This window comes from Artemia franciscana, chromosome 1 (assembly GCF_032884065.1).
Source record: "Artemia franciscana chromosome 1, ASM3288406v1, whole genome shotgun sequence".
Classification (NCBI taxonomy): domain Eukaryota; kingdom Metazoa; phylum Arthropoda; class Branchiopoda; order Anostraca; family Artemiidae; genus Artemia; species Artemia franciscana.
This window is the reverse complement of record NC_088863.1, coordinates 57,100,318-57,127,548: the sequence shown is the minus strand read 5'-3', so window position 1 is coordinate 57,127,548 and position 27,231 is coordinate 57,100,318. Positions and strand designations below refer to the sequence as shown.

The 27,231-nt window shown below is 36.5% G+C and overlaps 1 protein-coding gene across 3 annotated transcripts in view; it reads right to left on the bottom strand.

The window, feature by feature from the left end:
• The window catches only part of LOC136031667 (zinc transporter ZIP13-like), a 74,355-nt gene that overhangs the window by 8,524 nt on the left and 38,600 nt on the right, over window positions 1-27,231 (bottom strand). For 2 of the 3 annotated variants that reach the window (XM_065711346.1, XM_065711353.1), the window contains exons 2-4: window positions 26,104-26,284; window positions 13,155-13,262; window positions 122-297 (exon numbers count right to left, since the gene is read on the bottom strand). In XM_065711346.1, coding sequence (XP_065567418.1) covers window positions 122-297; window positions 13,155-13,262; window positions 26,104-26,230 — 411 coding nt within the window. In that variant the 5' untranslated portion in view covers window positions 26,231-26,284. The remainder of the gene's footprint in view (window positions 1-121; window positions 298-13,154; window positions 13,263-26,103; window positions 26,285-27,231) is intronic. The other variant, XM_065711361.1, reaches the window with a different exon arrangement.

Sequence of the window (27,231 nt, the reverse complement as noted above, 5' to 3'; positions counted from 1 at the left end):
CTACAGTAAAGACGCCACAAAGAAAGTGTCAGAACTAAAAATGACCAGGCAGTTAGTTTTTACCAATAAGCTTTAATTATATTTTGATGAAAATTTTTGGAAATTTAGAAAAAAAACAAACCTTGGAAATTGAATCAACTGCCAGTTTTTCTCCACTGTTATTATTTACACTTACATCCTCCTCAATTTTTTTCGAATCATACATATTTTCAGTGGAAGACAACATTTTTTCAATAATGCCAAAGGCTGTTAGTCCAACGAGGACCCAAAAAAGTATTTCATAACCGCCATTTTGACCTGAAAAAAAAAGAATTTTTTTTTTTTTAGCAATATAGCATATGTACTCAGATGCAGAAGAAAGTACAGACTCAAACTCGAGTCCAGCAATATCGACGAATCAGAAGGATTAATCAACAACACGATATTCATAAGACTTCACAAATAAAATAGCACTAGTTTTTATCTGAGTCAAAGTTGATGATGCCTGTGCAAAACTATATAAGGTTATTCATTTAAAGTGATGAAAAAGGTTATACAAGCAGGATGGGCCAAAAGTACGGTTAAGACAGATAATTGATCATCTACTTTACCTTCACAGTCAATGTAATTCAATATATTACCAGAATATTATCTAAATTAGAACCAGTCCCCCTTCCGCAAAAAAAACAACAAAAAACAACAAAGTTACAAAAACATTTATAGATGGCTGTCACCTTAAAGTCACGTTATATATACATACATGCAGACACACACACACACGTATATATGTCATATATATATATATATATATATATATATATATATATATATATATATATATATATATATATATATATATATATATATATACATAAACTTTAGAAAAAAAAATACTAAGCTTTAAATTGTTCGGGACATGTGAACAGGCATTATTGGGTGTATCGGAGTGATAAGTACCAACAGTTTACTTTTGAGTAACAACTCAACCTACCTGGCGTTACGGAGTGGGGTGCATTGTCCAGCAAAGGTGTTACTGGACGACTGTTCTTGATAGATCAGTCTTCATCTAGCCTCCAACGTGTGAGGATCTAGTGTTGTTAACTGTTGAGCCAAGTTTTTTCAGCTGGACCATTAACCTCTTAAAAAACAATGGTCAGACAAAGACTAGTTTGTCTTTTCAAACTCTGTGAAGTGTGGAGGGTGCAATCGCTCTTTTCACACAGGAGCGGAAAAATGTGCCAGAATTGATACAGCTAATTGGAGTGAGAGCTGGTGTTGTCCTGACTGCTCCTCTAAGAAAATGCCAATCAATAAGGTAAATTCTTTAAATTCACCTGTTTTACCTTCACCTCGCACCCCTTGTTCTCCAAATTCAAGAGCTAAGATGCTTAATATCTTAAAAGAGCTCAAATCGCCGGTGCTCCCCCCTTCGCAGAAGCCAACTCTAGCCTCTCCCTATTTACAACATAAAGTGACGTCCCCCCTCTTGAAGTTTCTTGTCAGACTGAGTGCCAGACCTTTTCTTCCGTCGACCCATCCTATACTCTGAACACCACCATTGGAAAATTACGCACCTGCTCACGTGAGGTATCAGTTCAGACCGAACCTTACTCTTATGTTACCAGAGAAAATTTAACGTATCCAAATCCCTGCGTTAAAGATTTTGCTTGCCAGACAAATCTTGATATTCTTAAACCATTAAAAGACAGACTAGAAGAGTTATTAAGCTACATTTTGACCGTAATTTCTGAACCCCTATCTGTAACTCAAAACAGTGATATAACAAAGAATAATGAAGTCAATCAAGTGAAATCAAAAAATTCAGAAAATGCTATATTTCCCTTCGTAAATTCATTTGAGAGGTCAAGGGCGTTTGAACCAGTGACAAACCAGGTGATTAGCAATGACATTGACCGGAACGGTCAAGTTAATAATGTTGAAATGAAATCAATTATTCATGAACGTAATCCTACTGACAAATCTTCTATTAGTATGGTGGAGGATCAGGCTCCTGAATACAGGAATAACTTAACGGCTTCCGGTTGTATGCTGAATTTGAAAGAGGATAATGACACCTTTGTTTTAAAGACTAATAAGGTTACTACGAAATCCGATGCAGATATTGAAATTGTTTATGAGAAACTTGTGGCATATGAAAGTGAAGGAAACAGAAGAATTAGCTGGAAAAAAAATGGTGGTCAGCGTGTAATTGAAAATAAAGAAAAAACGAAATCAGTTTGCAAGGATTTTTTACGTGCAAAATGTAACCACGGAAAAAGATGTAATCGGCTCCATATTTGCAAATATTTTTTTACGGGTTCTTGCAATAAAAGTTCGTGCTCGTTTGACCATGTTTCAATTTGTTCTGTTTTTATGTCGGGTCGTTGTTTCGGTTGTGACAAGTATCATGTTTTTATACCAAAGTCGTTTAGTAGGTTATTCTCTAAGCCACAAGCTATACCTTCGCATGTTTATGATGTTAGTTCTAAGAATTTGACAAAAAAACGGAGATGGATTTCGGAGGGAGGCCCCACCCTTTATAGGCCAGCGTCGAAAGCACTCACAACCCCATCCTCCCCTTGGTCAGGTTCCTGTCGACATCCATTCTTATCCCCCTGCATTTCCAGCTAAACAATTAATAAACTCTTCCCGATTACATACTCCCCCGCCTTACCCCTTGTTATCTCCTCCTCCTCTCCGTATACAGAAGTCCTATTTCCTTCCCCCTTACAGTATGCTGCCCCATACCCTCCCTACTCCGCTGCAAACCAGCAATTCCTTGACGGACATGACTCGCTATTCCCACCCAGCCCCCCTTTCCCGGCACCTTACGAAACCCCAGCCCATTCGTTTTATCCCTTGTGCCTACCCAGTAAACGTGACTCAGGTCTGAGACTTTTTGCGTTCAATAATTGTCATATAATAAGTCCTCGTGCTTCGTCCATATCCTTGCCCGTCCCCCCACATCCAAATCCCCAAAGCAAACCCTTCTCTTACCCCTCTTCTCCAAAGCATAATAAAATTAAATTAAAACCCAACCCCCCAGGAAATTCTCAAACCCATCAAGTTTCCCTGTCGCGATTCCCCAATCGGTTTGTTTTTCCTAAACTTTTAGTTACTAATGCTGAAAGTCTTAATTTTGAAAAGCTTGCTGAACTCGAGGTGGTTTCAGAATCACATTTGATAGATATTATAGCTGTTACTGAAGTTTAATCCCATGACCCAGGGTCCCTACACCTGACAAATTATTCAGAGTTTATTAAACTCCGTCCTTCAGACCACCCACTCGGGAAAAAAGGTGGCGGAGTTCTGTTTTTTACTAAGAGTCACCTTTACCCAAAGGTTATTCAAGTCCCTAACTTATCCGAGTATGATGAAATCCTCTGGCTAAGTGTTAGACCAAAAGTACTCCCTCGTCCATTTAGTATTATTGCAATATCTGTTTTCTATTACTCCCCAAATCAAAATATCGAGTCAAAACGTAATTTTATCCAGCAATTACAGGCAAGTGCTGATTTTGTTATTTCTAAGTACCCCAATGCTGGCCTTTTTTTTAGTTGGCAATGCCAACGACCTTAAAATGGATTCCTTTTGTGCTTCACTTAAAGTAAAGCAAATTGTTATAACACCGACGACTCTGGGAAATACCTCTCTTGATGTTATTTTAACTAATATGCATAATTTTTACAGCCCTCCCTCAACTTTGCCCCCATTAGGTGGGAGTTATCATCTTTCCATTCTTTTGTCCCCCTCCTCAACTTTTAAGCATACTTTCTCAAAGACTTATAGCACTTACCGCCCTCTTCAAAATTCTGGTCTTCTTTCTTTTGGTATGTGGCTGAGTACTGAAGATTGGTCCGACATTTATAGTTTACAAAACCTTGATGAGAAAACAGCCACGTTTCATAAAAAGCTAATTGATAAATATCAAATTTGTTTCCCAGAAAAAAGGTTTAAAAGGTGCTCAAGTGACAAACCCTTTATTAATCAAACAATAAAAACACTAATTAGAACCAAATTGAAGCTGTTTAAGAATGGTAAACTCGATCAAGCCAATATATTAAGAAAATCAATTAAAAGAGAAATTCGTAAATTGGCACGATCATACTACAAAAATAAGATCGAAGAATTGTTCACTAATAAGCCAACAAAACTGGTATTCCGAGGTTAAAAAGCTATGTGGCAGGAGTCTTGACCAGCTTAATTTCAACTTACCAGAGCCCCCTGATGTTACTGCAAATAGTCTAAATAAATTTCTCGCTTCCATTGTTCAGAGCCTTCCAGATTGCCAATCCAATTATCAACAGGAGCCCCATCCCCATTTTTCCCGACTGTTTCCCCGTCTGAGATCGAAAGAAGAATTGATAAACTAAGAAATACAAGTGTTTGTCCTTTGGATATCCCATTTCCTCTTATTCGAGCCTTCGGTGACTTCCTGTCTAAGCCCTTGTCTGTCCTGTTTAACGAAATTACTAAGTCTGGGCAAATTCCAACAATTTGGAAACAGGGTTTCATTACCCCTTTGAAAAAGAAAAAAGGAAAGCCTGGCTTTGATGGCGTTCGACCTATTAGGCTTACTCCCATTTTTTTCAAAATTGTATGAAGAATTCCTTGCGGATTTGCTAAAGGAAAAAATCCTACCTCTTACTGACCTGAAACAATTCGGAAACCTAAAATCAACTTCTACTTCCCACTACCTCGTTTCTCTTATTGACCACATCGGGAAAATCCTCGAAAAACCTGATTCCTGGCTAAACTTAATTTCTATCGACCTTCAGAAAGCCTTTGACCTTGTTAACCACAATATTTTAATTGAGAAACTAGAAAGCGAGTTCAATATCGATCCCTTGCTGGTAAAATTGGTTGCCTCATTTTTAACAAATAGATCACAGGTGGTTAAATACCAGAACCATTACTCAAATCCTCTCCCTATCTACAATGGCATACCCCAAGGAACTCTCCTAGGCCCCCTCCTTTTTTCAGTCATGGTTAACAGCCTTGCGAAGGAATTTCCTGACCGTTGGAAATTTGTTGATGACCTAACGATTGTTGAAAGTTGCTTCAGAAATTTAATAAGCGACCCTATGAGTATTCTCAATGATATTGGAAGTGAGGCTTTGGACCTAGATATGACCGTAAACCCCTCTAAGTCCATGATAATGCCGATTTGTTTCCTCAAATCCTCGCCCGGTTTTCTTAATCCTATTCCTCCTGAAATTTATGCATCCTCGGTTAAATTACTTGGAGTCACAATTTCTTCAAATTTAAAGTGGGATATCCACGTTAAAGATATCATCCATAAAGCTAATGCGTCTATCGCCCTCCTTAAGCTCCTAAATAAATATAGCGTCCCCCCTTCTCACTCCTTAAGGTTGTACACGTCTTTTGTCCGTCCGCATCTTGAATTTGTTTGTCCAGTTTGGCACCCTGGCATCTCCCGTGAAGAATCAGACAAAATTGAGTCAATCCAAAAAAGAGCCTTGCGAATAATTTTCAAAGAAGGCAAGGTGCCTTACTCTCTGCTCCTAAAAAAAGCTAGTTTGGAAACCCTTGAGCGAAGGAGGTCGTCGTTGTGCCTCCGTTTTTCAAAAAATGCAATAACGAACCCTCGGACGGCAAGTATTTTCCCCAAACGTCACTCACCATCCAGATTACGACAGCCTCGAGCTCTTTCTGAGCCTATCCCAGTTTTGTCCCCCATTCGCTGCGTTACTTCCAGATATGAAAAAACCTTTGTCCCCTTCATCACAGAAAAAATAAATAAAATAGCCAACTAGTTTCTCCTCCCCCCTCTTTTTTCATGTGAGGTGCTTTAGGTCGTTACACTAATTTGCTTGCCCCCGCTGTTTTGGTTTAGTTTCCCTTTTAATTCATATGTGTTTTTCGTGTGTTTTATGCTTCGTTCTTTTTTTTTGTGAGTTTTTGGACTTTTTTTTGTGTCCCTTTTAATTTGTAGTTATATATGTTTATTTCTTGTTCTTTTCTGTATTATTAGACTTTTTTTGTCCCCTTCCCTTTTTTTTCTGACTTATATATTTTTTTTGACTCATAATTTGATTATTCATTATTATTAGTGTTTTTTGCTTTGTTTGTTTTATTAGTCGACTCCGAAGTCCGAATTCGGCCCTTTGAGGGCTTGTGATAGTGATTTTTTTGAAATAAATATCTTATCTTATCTAAGAGGTTTTTGGCGGTATTTAAAAACCAGGTTTGTGAGAATAAAAATTCTCACATTATGTACGAACTGAAAGATTCCATTTCTCCTGTAATAGCTGACATTGTCTATCACTGTCAACTAAAAAAAGCAGAAGTGCAATCTTTTTGTTTGGAATTTGCGTCATGATGTATATCAGAGTGCTCTGGTCAGACTTGAAAATTGTTGCAAGTTTGAAATGAACACATTGAGTGCTTGAAAGATTGCAATAACAGGTCTGCATATATTTTAGGCAATACATTATTATAATGCAATTAGTTGTGTTCCAATAAATCGAATTTTTGGTGTTAGGTTGCCGGAATTAAGGATATGCTACTTGTTTTAAATGTATTTGTTGATTTTTCTCTATTTTAATATTTTTGGCACATGGTGAATTTACTAACATTTGTCTATTTTCCTATTTTGCCATAGTTAAGTCTCTTCAAGGGATAAAGACCTTCCCTTGAAGGCATTTTTGTTTGACTAAGTGTAATTCCTGATGCTGCAATTTCCTCCCCAAATGTAAGTAAAATCAGCCCTACATATATTAGCCAACAGTGCCTTCAGGAGATTTCATTCTAAGCTTTTTGTAACTTTGAGGCTGAATTTGAATATGGAATCAAACTTGTCCAGTAATCCACAGTTTTCGTGCACTAAAGCTTAAAGTTTGCTGTTTCGTGATTTTCGCACGCTACACCACTTTCCTCATATATGGAGGATGTGTGTGCGCGGGGGGGGGGCAAGGGTGTGTTTAAAACCTTATAATTTATTGCCCTTAGGAACGAAGCTATTTCTATGTTGTCGCCACAAAGTTAAGAACTGATGCCAAACACTCACCATCTCTCCTACTCAGTTTAGAGCATGTGCGTTGGCTACCTTCCAAGAAATTACCAAAGGCTTCTTACCACTTTTTATATCATCGTCGTGGTCTAATCTTGGGCATCTTACATCTTTCTAACACACTGACGGCAATATATTGGCATTAAATACATGTTTTTTTTTGTTTTTTTGTTTTTTTTTGTTTTTAGCTGAAAGCACGGAGTAAAATCAAAACTTCAAACGAACAAAACTTATCAAACAGACCCGGCTAAAGAGCTACCCGGCTCACTAGTAACCAAAACTCTAAAAAACCGAATTTTGATACCAATAGCTACATCAAAAGAATTACATTTTCATGCTAATTTCAAATATGTAAGTTTAATCAAGTTTAGTCTTACCCATCAAAAGTTACGAGCCTGAGAAAATTTGCCTTATTTTAGAAAATAGGGGGAAACTACAATTTAGTTATTATTGAAGATTTGTGCTTATGTATGGCAAACACACCTCTTCAGGATTTGGGAATGCCTTCACCTAATCGTAACGCTGCTGTTTCGACATGTGTAGAATTGGATCGTGAACAAAGTTACAACACGAGTGATCTATTATCGTATGTACAAAATAATATTTCTAAGTTAACGTCTGAGCAAAAGGACATTTATGATCATAACATAATGATATGATTATGACACAATGCATTGTGTCAATAACAATGTTGGAGAAATCTTCTTTTTGGATGCGCCAGTAGGTACTGGTAAAACATTTGTGATAAAATTGATTTTGGCATCAATTCGATTATTTGGGACGAGTGCAAAATGGCACACAAAAAATTGCTCGAGGCTCTGGATCAATCATTGAGAGATTTGCGAGGGAATTCGAAACCCTTTGGCAGCACATTAATATTGCTTGCGGGAGATTTCAGGCAAACATTACCTATAATACCTAGATCAACCCCTGCAGACGAAATGAATGCTTGCCTGAAAAATTCTAATTTATGGGCACACGTAAAGACATTAAAATTAATTATAAATATGTGTGTCCGATTGCAAAACGATGACTCTGGTCAAACATTTTCAGATCAATTGCTGGCAATTGGAAACGGAAAGCTCCCAGAAGACTCAATTTCAGGACGTATACAACTACCTGCTGAATTCTGTAATTTAGTGACGTCCAAAAATGAATCGGTTGAAAAGGTATTTCCGAATATTCTAACCAATTATAGAAATCATAAACAGCTAAGTGAACGAGCGATTCTGGCAGCCAAGAAAAAAGACGTCCACGAAATCAATAATATTATTTTGACCAAAATTCGAGACCAGGCAGTCCTTTAAAAGTCAGTCGACACAGTTCTGGAACAAAATGAAGCGGTTAATTATCCATCTAAATTTTTAAATTCCCTGGATCTCCCAGGGTTTCCATCACACGTGCTACAACTAAAAATGGACTTAGCAATAATACTTTTACGAAATATCAACCCAACAAAGCTTTGCAATGGCACGCGAGTTGCCGTAAAAAAAAAAACAGCGGAAAACGTAATAGAGGCAACAATCTTGACAGGGCCTTTTGAGGGCGAGGCAGTTCTTATTCCTCGCATTCCCATGATTTCAACGGATCTGCCTTTTCAATTTAAAAGATTGCAATTCCCAATTCGATTAGCATTTGCAATGACCATCAACAAAGCTCAAGGGCAATCATTAGAAAAATGCGGTATAGATCTTAATACAGATTGTTTTTCCCATGGACAATTGTACATTGCATGTTCGAGGGTCGGTAAACCTGCTAATCTATTTATATGCACAGACAATGGGACAGCGAAGAATGTTGTATATTCGCAATTTTTACGTAGTTTATTCGTATTGTATATGTATATCTATCTATCTATCTATCTATATAAAAATGATTTGTATGTATACATATTTGTTTGTAAAAAGAGTGTTTGCATATGTCGTCATTATAAGGCTTTGTATATGCACAGACAATGGGACAGCGAAGAATGTTGTATATTCGCAAGTTTTACGTAGTTAAAACCATATATATATATATATATATATATATATATATATATATATATATATATATATATATCTAAATTCAAAAGTGGGACACAGGGACACAACTACAATGGCACGTAACGACTTACGCGCGGGGGGGGGGCGAAGTGCCCCCCCCCCCCACTAGGGGTTAGTGCGAGGTACGACACCCCATACTAGGTGTTGGCGTGGCGCGAAGCGCCACACCAACAGCTAGTACGTAATAAAAACATACAAATATAGAAGTTCGTTACGTAAGCTAATTCGTAAGTTACGTATAAAACGTTCGTAAAAAATTAAAAGTTCTGGTTGCCTTTTTACGAAACCCAAAATTTGGAGGACAACTAGGCCTCCTCCCCCGCTTCTTTTTATCAAAATCATTCGATCAAAACTATGAGAAAGCCATTTAGCAAAAAAGTAAATATGCAAATTTCATTTTAATCATTCATCTGCGGAGAGCCAAAATCAAAACATGCATTAATTCAAAACGTTCAGAAATTAATTAAAAAACAAGCTTTTTTTACTGAAAGTAAGGAGCGACATTAAAACTTTAAACGAACAGAAATTACTTCGCGTATGAAAGGGACAGTTCCCTCCTCAACGCCCCACTCTTTACGCTAAAGTTTTTTACTGTTATAAAAAGTAGAGTTGAGAGAGAGTCAAACTTTAGCGTAAAGAGCGGGGTGTTGAGGAGGGAGCTGCCTCTTTCATATACGAAGTAATTTCTCTTCGTTTTAAGTTTTAATGTCGCTCCCTACTTTCATTTAAAAATTATTATTTTTTTAAAATTAATTCCGTAAATGAGGAGCGCTGCTCTTTTCTAAACCCTCGCGCCTTACGATAAGTCTTAGCGTTCTTTAAGAATTAAATAAAAAAAACAAGTTTTTTCAACTGAAAGTAAGGAGTGACATCAAAACTTAAAACGCACAGAAATTACTTCGTATATGAAAGAGGCTGCTTCCTCATCAACGCCCCGCTCTTTACGCTAAAGTTTGACTCTTTCTCTCAATTCTTCTTTCTAAAACAGTAAAAAACTTTAGCGTAAAGAGCGGGGCGTTTATGAGGAAGCAGCCTCTTTCATATACGAAGTAATTTCTGTGCGTTTTAAGTTTTGATGTCACTCCTTACTTTCAGTTGAAAAAACTTGTTTTTTTTATTTAATTTCTGAACGTTTTTGAATCAATGCATGTTTTGATTTTGGCTCTCCGCAGAGGAATAATCAAAACGAAATTTGCATATTTTTTTTTTGGCTCAATGGCTTTCTCATAACTTTGATCGAATGATTTTGAGAAAAAAAGAGCGGGGGACGAACCCTAGTTGCCCCCCGATTTTTTTGGTTAATTAAAAAGGCAACTAGAACTTTTAATTTTTTACGAATCTTTTTATTGGTAAAAGATTTACGTAACTTATAAATTAGCTTGCGTAAAGAACTTTTGTATTCTCATGTTTTTATTACATATATGAGGGTATTCGCCCCATCGTCAGTACCTCGCTCTTTACACTAAAGCTTAAATTTTATCCCAATTCATTAAGAATGACCCCCTGAATCACAAAAGCCGTAGAATAAGTAGTTGAAATTACCGAAAATACTTTAGCGTAAAGAGCGAGGTATTAGAAGGAGGTGAGCCCCTCATATGGGTAATAATTTCTGTTTGTTTTAAGTTTTATTGCTGTTCCTTACTTCCAGCTGAAAAAGCTTTTTCACTTTTATTTTTTAAATGTTTTTTTTTTAAATAATGCTAGTAAATCCTGCTCTCCCTTCATGGAAATTTTCTTCTCCCATTACAAATTCTCGAAGGAAAGTTCCCCCAGCATATCCCCCCCTTCTCAACCCCTCCCCCAAACCAAAAAAATCCTCCTGAAAACGCCTGTATACTTCCCAATAACCATTACTATATGTAAGCAGAGGTCAAAGTTTGTAACTTGTTGCCCCTCCCACGGGGACTGTGGGGGAGTAAGTCGTCCCCAAAGACATAGTTATAAGGTTTTTCGACTACGCTGAATAAAATGGCTATCTCAGAATTTTGATCCGTTGACTTTGGGAAAATAATTAGCGTGGGAGGGGGCCTAGGTGCCCTCCAATTTTTTTGGTCACTTAAAAAGGGCACTAGAACTTTTCATTTCCGTTAGAATGAGCCCTCTTACAACATTCTAGGACAACTGGGTCGATACGATCACCCCTGGGAAAAAAAAACAAAAAAAACAAAAAAACAAATAAACACGCATCCGTGATCTGCCTTCTGGCAAAAAATGCAAAATTCCACATTTTTGTAGATAGGAGCTCGAAACTTCTACAGTAGGGTTCTCTGATACGCTAAATCTGATGGTGTGATTTTCGTTAAGATTCTATGACTTTTAGGGGGCGTTTCCCCCTATTTTCTAAAATAACGCAAATTTTCTCAGGCTCGTAACTTTTGATGGGTAAGACTAAACTTGGTGAAACTTATATATTTAAAACCAGCATTAAAATGCGATTCTTTTGATGTAGCTATTGGTATCAAAATTCCATTTTTTAGAATTTTGGTTACTATTGAGCCGGGTCGCTCCTTACTACAGTTCGTTACCACGAACTGTTTGACACTTCTCATTCAAATGCAATGTATTTCAGGAGTCGTTCTTAAAGAATTGGGACATAAAGGCAAACTTTAGCGAAAAGAGCGAGGTATGAGGAAGGGGCGACCCCCCTCATATACGTAATCATTTATGTTCGTTTAAAGTTCTAATATTTCTCCTTACTTTAAGTTAAAAAAATGTATTTATATTTGACTTCTGAATGTCTTTCCAATCATACCAGGAGTCCCCCCCCCCCGTGTAGAATTTCCACTGAAAAATTACTCCACAAATTTTCGTTCCACGAGGAATTATCCCCACAGAAATCCCCCCGCCCCCAAAAAGGAAAACTTCCGTCTATTTCCCAGTGACAAAAATTATATGACAGAAACAATGGATCAATTGCATATCTTAAAGTCCTTTCCCAAGGGGGACCTTTCAACTTTGCTAAACCATATGGCTATCTCCAAATTTTGATTGGGTATTTTTAGGGGGAAAAGGGTATGGGAGGGGGACTAGCTACCATCCGATCTTTTTGGTCACTTAAAAAGGAAACTAGAGTCTTTGATTTTTTGTTGGAAAAAGACATCTTTCGATCTTCTTGAACCACTGATGCAATACGATCAAATTTTCGTTCCACGGAAAATGTTTTTTCCTGCAAATAATACAAAATTCCGCATTTTGTGAAAAGGAGCTTGAAACGTCTACAGTAGGATTGTCTGATATGCTGGATATGGTTGTGTGATTTTCATTAATAGCATTTGACTTTTGGGAGCGTTTCTCCCATATTCCAAAAATCAGGCTCATAGCTTTTGATGGGTAACATTAAACTTTATGAATTTTATATAGCTGAAATCAGAACAAAAAGCCAATTCTTTTGACGTATCAAAGGGCATGGAAACTTCTTGTTTTTAGAGTTTCAGTTACCATTGGGACGAGTCACTCTTTACTTATAGTTTTTTACAAAAAACTGTTTCACTAATAGAGAAATAAAGAACTACTGGGGAAATTTTTAAGCAATTCTCACAAAGGAGCGCTTTTCTATGACACACATATGGGGTGGGACGTCGTTAAAAAAGAGCAGTATTTTGAATCTTATCAAAAATATTCATACTTACTTCTCCTTCAGAGAATTACCTGAAAGATGGCAAGCATATTTACTCATGATGTTCATCGTCATCATCTAATTTTACCAAAAACTTTTTACCAGCTCGGGATCCACGTCCCAGGCTTTTGCGCAAGACGTATGTACACTCTTCAGAGCTGCATATGACATAAGCTTCATCTTCATTCAGCTCTTCTTTTTATCCATGCAGTTATTCATTGAACAAATCTCAAATCATACCTCAAATTTTTTGCTTCCCTTTGTTTTATAAAGTTGGCTTATCATACTTTAACAGATGCTTATGCAAAAAAAAAAAAAAAAAAAAAAAAAAAAAAAAAAAAAAAAAAAAAAAAAAAAAAAAAAAAAAACAAACACAAAACAAAACACTGCAGAATCTTCCCACCCACGATGAGAGTACCACTCAAGTGTCTCTCCAAAAATAACAGATGAGTAAATAAGAAAATGACCAAATGAAGCTTACGATATTGAGCTTTTTCCCAAGCTTCTGGGAGCAAATGAAGAAACACATCTCCAAGTAGCCCGCCTACGGCAAAACTTAAAAGCCGCCTCATCTTACGGCTATTATTACCTGAAAAAAATACGTTCAGAAATAAGGTACATTACCGTATTGGCTAGATTCCTCATAACTACAAACATATATATATCTGCAAAATATAGCAAACAAGCAATGAAAAGGCGGAGACAAACAAGAAGTACAGTTTGTCGGACAACTTTATAGCTGAGTCTTTAACTTGCATCCAGAATTGATTTAATTCTTCCTTCGAGGACTGTTTTGCCTTTGAGGGGAGAACTCAACAATTAAATATTCGACTGCGTAATAGTTTCCTTAGCCATAGGTACCAGTTGCACAGTTGCCAGTTGCATAGGTGCCAATAACTCCCATTTTCAAAATTGATATAAAGATTTCACTTGGTGTAATCAATAATTAAATGGACATATGAAGAAGAATTAATTTTTGCCAAATTAAATAGCAGGAGTTTTTTGTAAAAAATCAATGTGTAGGGAAGTATCCCTCACTTTTGAGAGCAAAAGTACCTTAAATGCTACTAGTGGAAGATCTTTTGAAGGAATCTCAAATAGGCGTTTTCTTCTCTAGTCTATTGGAATTGACAGCCTATAAGAACATGGTTGAATAAAAATTTTGTGGTTAAACTGCAATTATTCAACTTGGGATTAATGATACAAGTTCAAAATAAGCCATTTAAGTGCTGTTAAAAGCAGCTTGGCAATAATTCAAGTAGTAGAAAACAGTAATACATGAAGATTTTGATTGGTTGAAAAACAAACAATAACAAATTAATGTGAAGGAGAAAAAAGTGCTTATTGAATTTTGGTAAATGCAAAACAGTGAAGGGACTGTATGGTTGATATTCAGACCACCTTTTAGGCTCTTTTATCTCCTTGAGATCTTGTCCTTTAAGAAATATTGCTTACTTGTATGTATGTGCTGTATATAGTGCCCTTATCTGCTTGTATTTTTGCCTCTCTTTTTACTTTACTGGGGTCTGTTTAATAGTATTTGTGCATTCACTTTTTTTTTTCTCTGCAAAGTAAGCTTGTCACGTGAAAGACGTAATGGTTCCTGGTAGTCCTGGGAAGGGTGGAGGTTGTGGGGGAGTTAGAGGTGGACCCACTGTACCAAATTTGTTGGCTAAAGGTCATGATATGACAAAAACTACTGACACAAATGACAAGGGTAAGCTAGTCCCTCTATCAAAGACTTCTGCTGGATATCTAGGGCGTCGATTGGCTGTAGCTCTAAAAAATGACTATGGGAAAATACTCCCACGATTAGGTCCTGGAGGCTCACTTGAAGTTGTTCTAAAAAATCTAGACATAGCTAATAAGATCTTAGGCATAAGGGATCTCACATTGAATAATATAGTGATCAAATTTGAAATGAAGCCAGCAAATATGCTATACTCAAGCAGAAAAGGAGTACTATACGTTCCCAGGGATTTAGCTACTCCTGAAGAACTCTGTAAGGAGATTCAGCAAGTAGAACAGGTTACAAAGGCAACTGTACTAAACCCTCATCCCACATCTAGAGATGGTAAACCATACACTAGCTACACTATACATGTTGACTTCTCTCAAGAAATAGATTTTCCTACAATAATTCCTATATGGAGTGCCCTCACTGTGGTGAAACAGTTCATACCAAAACCGTTGAGATTTTTCAAGTGCCAGAAATTTGGCCATAACTCTCTAAACTGTTGGGGTAAAGATACTTGTGGTATTTGTGGAGATAATCACCCCATGATAGCTTGCCCTGAGATAAACAAAAACAGAAATGAACAAAAAGTAAGATGTGCAAACTGTAATGGACAGCACACTGCCCTCAGTAAAGAGTGCCAGGATTACAAGTTTAGAGCTGCAATACTGAAAACGTCAGTTACAAAAGGTATATCATTCAAAGATGCAGTTCAAGCTTTTACTGACACCAAAGGGAAGACTCTGCACACACCACGACCAGCTTTAAACTTTGAAAATTTTCCAGTCCTTGTTCACCCTTCAATCCCACCAGAAGCAAAAATACAGGAACCAATTAACAAGGAAGTTGTCTTACTGAGAGAAAAAATAGACCAACTAACCACAGTAGTGTCATCATTGTGCTCACTGATTGCTTCCAGTGTAAAGTTAAGCAAAAGCTCGAAGTCAGAGGTACAGAAGATCCTGTCTTCACTGAAGAAATCTGAATCCTTTGTTTCTAGAAATGAAACAGACTCAGAGGATGGTATGGATGAAGATAACTTTGTTCCAAAGAACATTTTGTCCTCTCCAGGGAAAAAGACAATAAATAAGCGTGTTCATAAACAAAAAATCCAAGAATGACTACAAGGGTAATCCAAATAAACATCAGGGGAATGGGAAAATCAAAGGTAGTAGAATTGAAAAACCTTCTAGTGAGGAGTAAGCCATATATTCTACTGATTCAGGAAACTTTATTGAATGAACAGAAAACTTCCCCAAATTTTAAGGGCTATAGCATGGCTAGATGGGATAGGATGACAGGACCAGGGGGAGGACTTATGACTTTAGTTAAGGATAATATCCCGTTTAAAATAGTAGATGCTTTTATCCCAGGAAAAAATGAAATTGGGATTATATCTATCAAAGAAGATGGAACGGACAACTGGATATCCGTTATCAACTATTATAACAGGACTGCAACTGACTTTGATTTTAAGCAGTTCAAAGATGCTTTTCAGAAATGTAAAGAGAGGAAAATAATTGCTGGTGACTTCAACCTTCACAACCCAATGTGGGACTCAACATCATCTCCAAATCATAATTCTAATTTACTGGCAGATTTTATTACTGATCCTCAAAATATGGTTTGTCTTATCACTCCAATAGATCTAGGTACCAGGCTAAACGCCTTAAATGGGAAGACTTCTACTATAGATTTAACAATTGCTTCTTTAGACCTTTCAGTTGACTTTGAGGTTGTTATACCGTCACCCTTTGACTCTGATCATTTCCCAATAATGTCAATGCTTAATTTTTCTGCTTATAGACTTCAGTTAATGAAGTCTGTGAGTTGGAAGTTCCGCAAGGAGTCCTGGCCTGAATGGCAGAGAGAGGTAGACTCGGATCTGACGGATGTTGAACTACCTACCTCTGTTGAGGAGCTTAATGAGAAGTTAACTCAAGTTATGGTGAATGCTAGTGAAAGGGTATTTGGGTATGTAAAACTTAAAAGAAAATCTAGAAACTCCACACCAGGGTGGAATGCTGCATGCCAAAAAGCTTATAAGGAAAGAAACACGGCGAGAACCAAGTTTAGAAGAAATCCTACAGTTACAAACAAAATTGAAATGAATGCAAAACAAGCCATCTTTAGGAAAATTGTTCCCCAAGAAATCAAGAATGGATGGAAGACTCTAATTGAGACAAAGTTTACGAAGACTACATCAATCAAAGAGTTGTGGAGGAACTGGAAAGTCTACACTGGACAAAGGTCTTCCCCAATATCTGGCATCACGATACACTACGGAACCACTGCCGCCACAACACCCGAGAAAATAAAACTTCTGAAAGAGTATCTAATTGCAAACATTCCTCCACAACTTTCTACTCAAAACCGACCCACTATGCAACCTACACAGGTCTTCCCTAAGAATGATATTGAACTTGTAGAACAGGATCTTGATACGATTATTAAAAATTTAAAACCAGGGGCTATGGGCCCAGACAGGATTCACAATGAGATGCTGTCCAACATGTCCCCCCTGCTAAAGGCTTCTGTCTTAACTTTGTTTAATAGGTCCATCAAGGAAGGTTATGTCCCATCGCTTTGGAAAAAAGCTGCAATAATACCAATCCTGAAACCCCAAAAGGACCCTACATCCCCAAAATCATATCGCCCAATTGCCTTGACTTCATGCCTCTGCAAGCTAATGGAGAGACTGATAAAAAAGATAGTTCTACCAGAAATTGAGAAAGTAGTTCAGCCAGAACAACTAGGCTTTCTGCCCCAACGCAGTACAATAGACTGTCTTGTGAGGCTTGAAAATCAAATAAAACAGGGATTCCGCCTAGGAAAAGAAACTCTAGCTGTTTTCCTTGATATGACTTCAGCATTTGACAGAGTGAATATCCCTACTCTAATGGCAAAACTAAAGAAGCTAAATATTAGCCCTCAAATCGTGGGATGGATTGGTAATTTCTTGACAGAGAGGAAAATAGAAATAACTTTAGAAAATCATTCGTCTGGCTTTTTTAGTACTCCAAATAATGTGGGTCTCCCCCAAGGAGGGGTACTAAGTCCTTTATTATTTTTAGTGTATTGTCACGATATAAACTTAGATACGATACTGGGTTGTAAACTATACTTATATGCTGATGACATTGCAGTAGCTGCCTCCTCTCGAGATAGGGGATGCCTTAAGGCTTCAGTCCAAAAAGCTCTGTATTACTTAGAAAATTGGACAATGGAAAACTACATGTCATTTTCAACAGAGAAGTCAGTAAGTGTTCTTTTCTCAAGGAAAAATCGAACAAATGTTCAACCCCCCATTGTGTCTTTAGCAGGAGTGGACATCCAACATGCAGAGAAATTTTGCTATCTAGGAGTCTTACTGGATTCAAAGTTGCTATGGACTAACCACATTGACTATCTTGTTGGTAACCTGAGGAGTAGGGCAAACTTTCTCAATGCAATCTGCCTCTCTAAAAGAGGAGCCCCATATTCTTGTGATTCAAAACTATTTGGAGCAACAATCACCAGCAAACTGGACTATGGTAGCATGTTCTATAGGGAAGCAACAAAGCACAACCTCCAGAAACTTGATTCAGCTTTTAATCAAGTTCTCCGACGAGCTCTAGACTGCTTAAAAACCACCCCCATCCCAGCCCTCTACTGTGAGCTTGGCGTCACATCACTTCAGAGGAGAAGAAATAATCTTCAAGCCCGTTACTTTCTAAAAAAAATGGGATCAACAAATCACATTGTGTATAAAGAATGCATTGCTACATGGAATCAAGATCTCCAGTTTAGACCAAGGTTTTCCCCTACAGTCTATAGATATTCTTGTCTGATGAGTAATGCTGGCTTTCCAGGCCTAGTTCCAACCCCAAACATAGATGACCTTTCCTCACGCTTCAACGGAATAGGTAATGTAATTAATTTAGCTCTAGATAATAGAAATAAGGATTTAGGAACAATAATTTTAAAATTAGAGTGGTATAGGCTGACTCTACAATGGACTGACTTTACTCACATATACACTGACGGATCTAAGTCGGAAATGGGTACAGGCTGCGCTTTTGTAGTCCCGTCAACTGGTACTTCTTGCGGATTTAAGCTACCTGACAAGCTTACTGTTTTTTCTGCAGAAATGATTGCTATTTATCATGCACTTCTTTATATTAAGTCAAACGGTATAGTTGGTAGCTTTTTGATTTGTTCTGATTCTCTATCTGTGTTAAATTACTTAGCTATGAAACAAAATGATGCCAAAGAAACTGCTGCACAAATTGAAAAAATAGTTGACGACCTTCTAAAACATGGTTATGATCTACAACTTACATGGGTCCCAGCACATGCAGGTATTCCTGGGAACGAGTCAGCTGATAAAATGGCAAAATGGGCTTGCAGAAATGGTGAATTGTTGGATGTAAACTTGTCCCTGAGTGAATATATTCAGAGTTATGAGGCCCAATCCGCAATTGATGAGAAAGCTGATTTCACAAGAAAGTCCACTAATACAATCTTGGATCTATATGATTTTAAGCCTCCTCCATTGGACTTAATTCACAGTGAGACGAAAATTGCCACAAGAATATTTCGAATCAGATCTGGCCATGCTAAAGTGAATTCTGTTCTCTTTAAATGGAATTTGGTTGACTCCCCAAACTGCAATGTACGTAATGTATATGAAGATATCCGCCATGTTATAATGTCGTGTATAAAGTATTATATCCAGCGTGAAATATTAAAAAGAAAAGTTCTAAAGCTCTTTGGTGCCTTTACTTTCCGTGCGGTGGTGGGTCATTCATCCGCCCCTCCATGGGCTCGTAGGGTATCTGTTTCTGCACTGGGTTGTTTTATTAGAAGTTCAAGTTTCTTTGATGTGCTTTAGTAGTCTTGGGTAATGTTGTATCAAGTCAAATGTTTATTAATGTATTTAATATATTGTATAAGTTTAATGTGTTTCCCACGAAATTTAATGTAAATTGTAATTTATGGCTGTAAATGCTTTAGAATTAATTAAGGTGGTCTGATGTAGGTGGCTATACTAGTGGAAAAAATGGTTTGCCACCAACAAAGAATCTGCCAATAACGATTCTAAGTGATTCACTAATCTGAAAGTAGTCATCGTTTCTTAAAAATTCTCCGTACACATTGTCTGGACAAGATTGATACGTACGTGACGGAGCTGATTCATGCTCCAAAAACGTTGGAATCAACAACAACAACAACAACAACAAGATTTCACTTGCAGCATCATAACCATAAAACTGAATCGAAATAAATATGGAAAAGCACTTAGTTTGACATCATAAAGTTTATATTGGCAAATTTAGTAGTTCGTCGAGTGTGGAATCAAGGGTTGAACATAGTTGTACCCAATCCCCGATTGAATAGAATATTTGAATAAACTTTTCCCTAAGAAGCAGGGTAAGGGCTATGGGAGAACATTGTGTCAAATGGAAAGGTATAACTCATAGACTTAAGGTTATTCAGAAATTTGGGTATTCAGATAATAATGGCAGTAAAAAACAACAAATCTTCGGGGTTTTGGGAGTTCAGTGTACAACAATAAGTTCAACAATGAGATTAAGTATACTCAAGAGGATATATTCATCTATATTTTCAGGGTGACCTTTACATTCCTGTCAAATTAGTGATACTCAACAGAGTAGTCTTTCTCCGAACTACTTTTGTTTTACGAAAATATTATTAAATTTAAAGCCGGTTTCGCTAAGAAAGCCATACTTTTTGCAATTTCATATTTTTGAAAGCATGAAACATTTTTGAAAAAAAAAATATGAAAAAGCCTGTGAATTTCCGTAAAAATGTCGACTACTGTATCTTCAATACAATAGTCAATGGAAATATCAGTAGCTCCTAACCAATCGCTTATTTGGAAACAATCGTCAATCTGTGATGTTACACAGCACGTACTCAAAGCGATTATTTCGCCATTGTATAGCCCGATTCAGTCCGTTTTCAATCCTCACAATAGTATTAATCCCTTTCCTGCATGTGATTTGACGGGTTTCTGCTGTTAGTTACAAATAACTATTAGCTCTTAAAAGAACAAACGAAATTACTCTTGCGCAAAGATTACAAATTTTACAAAAAAGCTCCATTAACCACAGCTAAATCTAGTAGTAAATAAATATAATTCAATGCCATGTATGCATTGCTAAATCTCTACAGCAAACACACAGATAAAAGTTTCAAGTTGGCAACGGGATTTACTAACCAAAAACCAATAATGTTCTTTGCCTAAATCGATGTAATGCGCACATGAGCAATTACTTGTTTCTTTGTGTTTTTACGGAATGAATTAACGTTTGTCATTCAGCAAACAAAACATTAGAAAACACTCTTTCCTTTCTAAGCACTAAAAATCATATCATCTACAACACAACAAAGGAAAAAAAAACCCATTCCAAATGCAAAAAACAAAAAACAACTTACATTAAATGTATGGAGGGTTTTTCTGAGTGTATAACCTCCTTTTATAGTACTATCTCATTACAGTATAATATTTGGTAGTAAATTGTACTACTAACAACCCACCACAACATCAAGCCAGCTGAGGCCCACATAGCTACGCACGCTCCTTGTCCACCCAAATTTATTCAAAGCCTCCCTCTTTACATCATCCCACGAAACTTCCATTTTACTTAAATCTTTCCTTACAACTTCCTTTCACCACAACCGAGGTTGACTTCTTTTTTGGTTAGCCCTGGACGGTTGGCCGAAAAGGACCATCTTAGGCAATCGTCATCCTCTATTCGCAGAACGTATCCTAGCCATCTTACCCTAGAAAGCAGCCCTAGAAACGTAAAAGTAAGCAGTAATGAAAGTAAGCAGTAAGCATGTAAAAGAAAGAAAGCAGCCCTCGTTATAGCCATAGAAAGCAGAATTGAACCACACTTTTTGTACAGCCTACTAATTGAAATACGGTCAGTCAGGTGAACAACCAAAACGTCCGTAGGCAATTTCTCAGGAAAACATCTAGCAAATCTTCTACCGTCTTTAAGAGCACTCATACTTTAGAAACGTACTTGACCGTTGTCATTACTATAGGCTCCAATGTTCTAACCTTGATTTGTAGAGTTCTTCCTATTCTTCCAAACGTTTTCTAACTGTGAAAAAAGCAAAAAACACTGGAATTTGGCTATTTTACTATTAACATTTTCACATCAACAAAAACCTTTACTAATAATTTGCCATAAGTAATTGAAGCTGTCCACTTGATCAATAGTTTCGTTACCCAACTTCACCTATTTCTAGCCTCAGCGACTTAGATTCTTTATATTATTTTTCAAACCTATTCTAGCACCCTGAAGTTTCATAACCTACAAAAGTTCATTTATTTTGCTCTTACTTTCATCTAAGATACTTAAATAATCAATCAGCATAATCAAAGTCCAAGAAAGTTTTACTTCTTCATTTGATTCCGTAGTCTCTAATTGTCAGTCCACAAAAATGATCCATGTAAATAGGGATGGAACGCAGCCTTCCTTAACTCCTGATTTAATATGAAACAAGCTACTAACCTCATTTCCAACCTTACCCGCAGCAGTGTTATTCTCGTACATAGCACTAATCACTTCAATGGAGTTGTCTGGTATACCATCAAAGGAATACCACAAAATTTAGAAAGTTCCTTTCCCTTTCTCGTAGAGATAACTGATTATATCTGTACACCTTAAGAACGAACCGAGGTGTTTATTTGTAACTTCCCTAAAAGTATAAAAACCTTCGCTAAAGTTCTTCTATCAGCTGAATCAGCCACTTGCTCGGAATCTATAGACCTGAGGACTAAAGGAACTCTCCCCCTAATTAGATTGGTTAATGCGTAAACTCTTAATAAAATAGAACTTTTACTAAACACAATGTTTATTGGTTAGTCTTACTAACACCCTCTGCACACAATGATCAGATTGGGCATGGATACCAAACAGCGCAGCTAGGGCACTTATTTTTACTTCCAACAACGATTGGTTGAAATCTGACGGCCCCTTCTGCTAAATGTCACGACGATATGAATTTAAATATCTTTTCATCGCAATACTTAAGGAGAGCTACAAGATTTATTCTTACATCTCATGAAGTTATACATATTCCGAAGTCAAAATTTAGAAAGTTCCTTTCCCTTTCTCTTAGAGATAACTGATTATATCTGTACACCTTGAGGACGAACCGGGGTGTTTATTTGTAACTTCCCTAAAAGTATAAAAAAAGATACCGACGACCTCTATCACTAGACATTCAAACGAATAATTTAGGGACCTATATACCCCCTTCCCAAACCCACACACACACACAGAGTTCGTATCGCATACAAGCCTGCAATTGATACAACTACAACACTTCCTCTAACTTACTACCTCCTGCGGTCAAGATCTGACGATTCTTTTGGTAGATTTGCTGATTAAAAAAAAGTCTCCCCTCCCCGTCTTTTGACTTCAAGTGCTAAATAAGAGATTATGTCTGGACAGAAATGTAGATATGTATGGAGAAGACTGTGGACCACTCCCATCCTTCCCTCCGACTCCAAGTCGTACCGCATGAGAGATTCGTTTTACTTCGCTTATGGATTCAAGCCTAAGAATTTTGGATTTCTAAATTTACCTTTTCGTAAAACCCCCAAAGAGTCACAGAATCTTCAATCCTGGGGATTGAAAAAATTATTTCATGTTTTACATGTATCTGACACTTAAAGAGTACCTAGGAAGCTTATTTTCGAATTTAAAGTAGTTTTGTTTATTCTTTACACATTTTCTTAGACTGGAAAAATACTTCAAATTCTATTTCTGAGGTAGTACTGGACATATTACAAACTTCAAGGGAGCCTTTATTCTCCGCTTCCCCATCTTCTGCCGAAAAAAAAAGAACTTTCCTCTCCAATAGCCACTGAGCTAAAGACCGATTATAAAGACACATAAGGAAAAAAGAGTAAAAACAGCACAAGCTTCAGCATTGTTCCACAACGGAACTGACAAGAAAAACAATGAAAATTTAAATTTTAGAATAAAGTTACTACAGTCTTACGTTCAATCAGACAAAAGTATAAGAATTCAATCAATATAAGGTACAACTCTGTTTATCTTTGAAATAATTTTATTTTCGAAAAATTTCTGACGCCAAGAAAATTTTCAATTATCTTTTCATACAAAGTTTGTTTATCGTCATTATACCAACCGGTATCGCACATTTTTCTAGTCCAGATTACTTATCTTCTGTAGAATTAAGGCAAAAATTAGTCCTTGATTCAGCAATTGTGTTTCAACTTAAATTTGTATGACGTTGGACTACGTTGTTAATTGTGCTGTGAGGTTTTGCTAAGGGTGTGATACTTTCTCCGCGACTAAGTTCAAGTAATATGGCATCTCATGATAATAGCAATCTGAAATCAAAACTTAATTTAACCTTCTAGAAACAAAAGACTAATAGCTACTTAATTTTTTGAGGAGCTAAGAGGACTTTGATGTTCGCTTTCAAACAAACAAAGATTATTCAAAAAAACAAAAATCAAGCAAGGTCATTCTACAATTTATCATATTCTCAGTTAGTTATGTATTTTGGCTGACCCTCCTCCCCTTTCCCTATTGCCTAACAAAAAAAAAAACTGTGTCCATTTCCTACATAGTTGTTAAGGTTGCAAATATCATATATTCATATCACGCATTTTCCTCATGCCAGAGCTTCGATTTCATTTGTCTTTGCTGATAACCAAACTTTAACAACGGACTTTGGATTTCCGCAAAACTAAATACATTGATTGGAATCGACGCACCCAATAGCCGAAATCCGTGTCCTTTAGAACTCTTGAAGTTCAATTAAATTTTTCCGAAACAGAAAACATATTTCTTGGATGTCGTCAAAATCATTAGAGTGTGAAGTACAAGGTCAACTCGGACCAACTCAATTCAACACGTATCACAACTCCGTACCCTTCATCCTTCTTAAATCTACTCCCAACTAAAGGTTAATTGAAAAATGTCTCATATTTTGCATTTATCCGTACTTAAATGATAAGGGAGCACCCCTCCCTCCAACAACACCATTCATCTCTCTAGGACTTCTCCAGCTTATGGAAAGAAAAAATGAGTGCCAATAAAAAAAAAAAATAATAATTTTTAAGATGTACTTTGTCAAAAACTACCCCCCCCCCAAAATGATCGATTTCGACAAAAATACCACTATTAATTTTTTAGAAAAAAAAAAAACAACAAAGGCTATGCCTTTTTTTAAATCTTGAGATAGAACGTACATTTTTCAATCATTATATCACACACAGGAAATTTAGGAATCTACAGATCTTCGTTGGAATCTAGTAAAGAAAAAATCAAGGAGAGAAAGACAGCAGAATAACTCGAATATGGCATCATATTCTTATTCAAAAGTTACGTGTTATATCATTTCTTGTCAAAAGAAACATGTGTTATATCATCTTTTAAATGAGGAAACAAATCGTTGTGTAAAATTGCATTACATTTTAAATACCAAGCTTTGTTAAGTACAAAAAGGCTGTAGATATAGTACTTTCCTTTCAAATGAACACTTAAACAGCTCTCCATGTTGCCTCAGTGCAGGGGCTAGCCTTAAAGAAGGTGAAAAAAAAGAGATAATTCAGCAATTTTTTCCCTTCATTTAGCTACTGCCTAAGGAATGTTAGCTATAATCTGGATTAATATTAATAGTAGTATGTTATTTTGAAAACCAATATATGGAAATTTAAAAAAAGCGTGATACCCCTAAGAAATTGCGTCAGATTGAAACAAAAAAGTACATCTTTGGAGTGTGTCACCCATAGAAAACACCAGGGGCATAGCTCCAGCAGGTTTAATTGGGGGAGAAGGGGTCCATATCCAGATAGTCAAGGGGTATGAGCTATATAATAGAATTTTACCTCTAAATTAATTGGGGGGGGGGCAACTACCCTCTTCCCCAAACGACGCCCCTAGAAAACAGCTGTTTTCCTTTTTGTTCAAGCCATTGGAGTTTAAGTTTCCTGCATATAAATTTTGGCAATGGCGATACCAATGGTGAGCTTTTTGTTTCGATCCGATGTCATTTTAAGGCGTTTCAGGCTAATTTTCGAAATTCCGTGTATTTGTTTTCGCAACAACCTTTTACTACTAAGATTACTCGAGATAATAGTTATCATTATTTAGTAAGCCACAAATGCTAATTTTGTCTCACTACATAGTTTGTTTGTTTTTTAAATTCATTTTTGGGCTTTTGGTTACTATGAGCCGTGGTGAGTTCTTTAATAGCTTAATTCGTTAATTACTAAATAATTATTTAGTAAGCCACAAATGCTAATTTTGTCTCACTACATAGTTTGTTTGTTTTTTAAATTCATTTTTGGGCTTTTGGTTACTATGGGCCGTGGTGAGTTCTTTAATAGCTTGCTGCTACCACTTCAACAATGAAAAGAACAAATGTGTATTCTGTCAAGAACTTCAGAGTATTTGGTTTTGTTTTAACTTGTTTTTTCACCTAAAAATTACTGAACTACAAACAAACTACGTTGATGATACCTATTACTAATTTAGCTCAATAATAAGAAACAGGAAAGACACAAATAGCCGAAGATAGCTTTGACAAAAATTTGGTATAAAATCAAAATTTTGAATCGAGAAAACTTATTCACTGGAAGAAAACTGAACTTCCGTTCAAAAACAAAAACTAAAAAAAAACTTGAAATATTCACCAGGATTTTTCAATTTCACTCCACTTTCCATTGGAATGACTAGCATAGGTAAAACTCCACTCAATCCAACAATTAAACTTGCAGCTATAGAGAAAATCCAAGGCTGGTAATAGCTCATTTCGTCCATTTTGAGCTTTCCTTACTATAGAGATGAAATCGCAGACTGAATACAGGGCATTATCTAAAAAAATACATAAGAAAATATCATCGGTATCTATATGGAAGTGAAAATATTTTGGAAGAAAGTTTGGAACAATAGCTGCTTTGTATTTAGTTTGGCCCTTATCAGATTTATCTTGTAAGCTTTCCATTAGTTAGTCACTTTTTTTAAATAAAGATTTTTGTTCAGTAGTAAAATAAACGAAAGGCAAATATGATGAAAAAAGTAGCAGAGATTAGAAACCAGAAAGCTGAATTTTCAAAGACTACAATAATTGCACAATTTGCGTAACAATTATTGGGCCCCATGAGAAGAAGAAAAAAAAAACAACCTGAAAACAGTGCGCGTTCACCGTACAAAAATCATCAACCGTTTTCGAAAGCCAAGTTTCATGTAGCTTGGAAAAATTTAATTGAAGACTTCCTGCTTTGAGAGGGTCATGAGGTAGATTACATCGTCCTGATAGGGCCTATAAACTTGGTATCTTACCTACAATTTTAATAGGCATTTAAGTCCATAACTAATTAGCATCTATGCAAAAACAACATTTTATTCTCTTTTTCGTGCCTTTTCCAATTGAGCCATTTCTGTCTGAGGCTTGACAGATCTTCATAAAAAGAACAAATACCAAAGTCAAGGTTTTCTTTACGCGAAAAGGGTTTTTCATGAATAGCTCATTATCACAAAAACAGACTGAATTAAAATCGAGACATAATTGTGATTAATTTCTGCAATAAAACAAAATCAGGCTAAAATTATCTTGCTTAATTGATATATTAGCGCAGAATTGTCATGTAATTTAAAATGTGTTAGCTTTCTTAGAACAAGATGTCGTCTTCTGTAAATTCAGCAATAACATTTCCCCTTAATTGAAAAATATTAGATTGTGGACATGGGATGATACCACATCAAACAGTTCGTGATAACGAACTGTAAGTAAGGAGCGACCCGGCTCAATAGTAACCGAA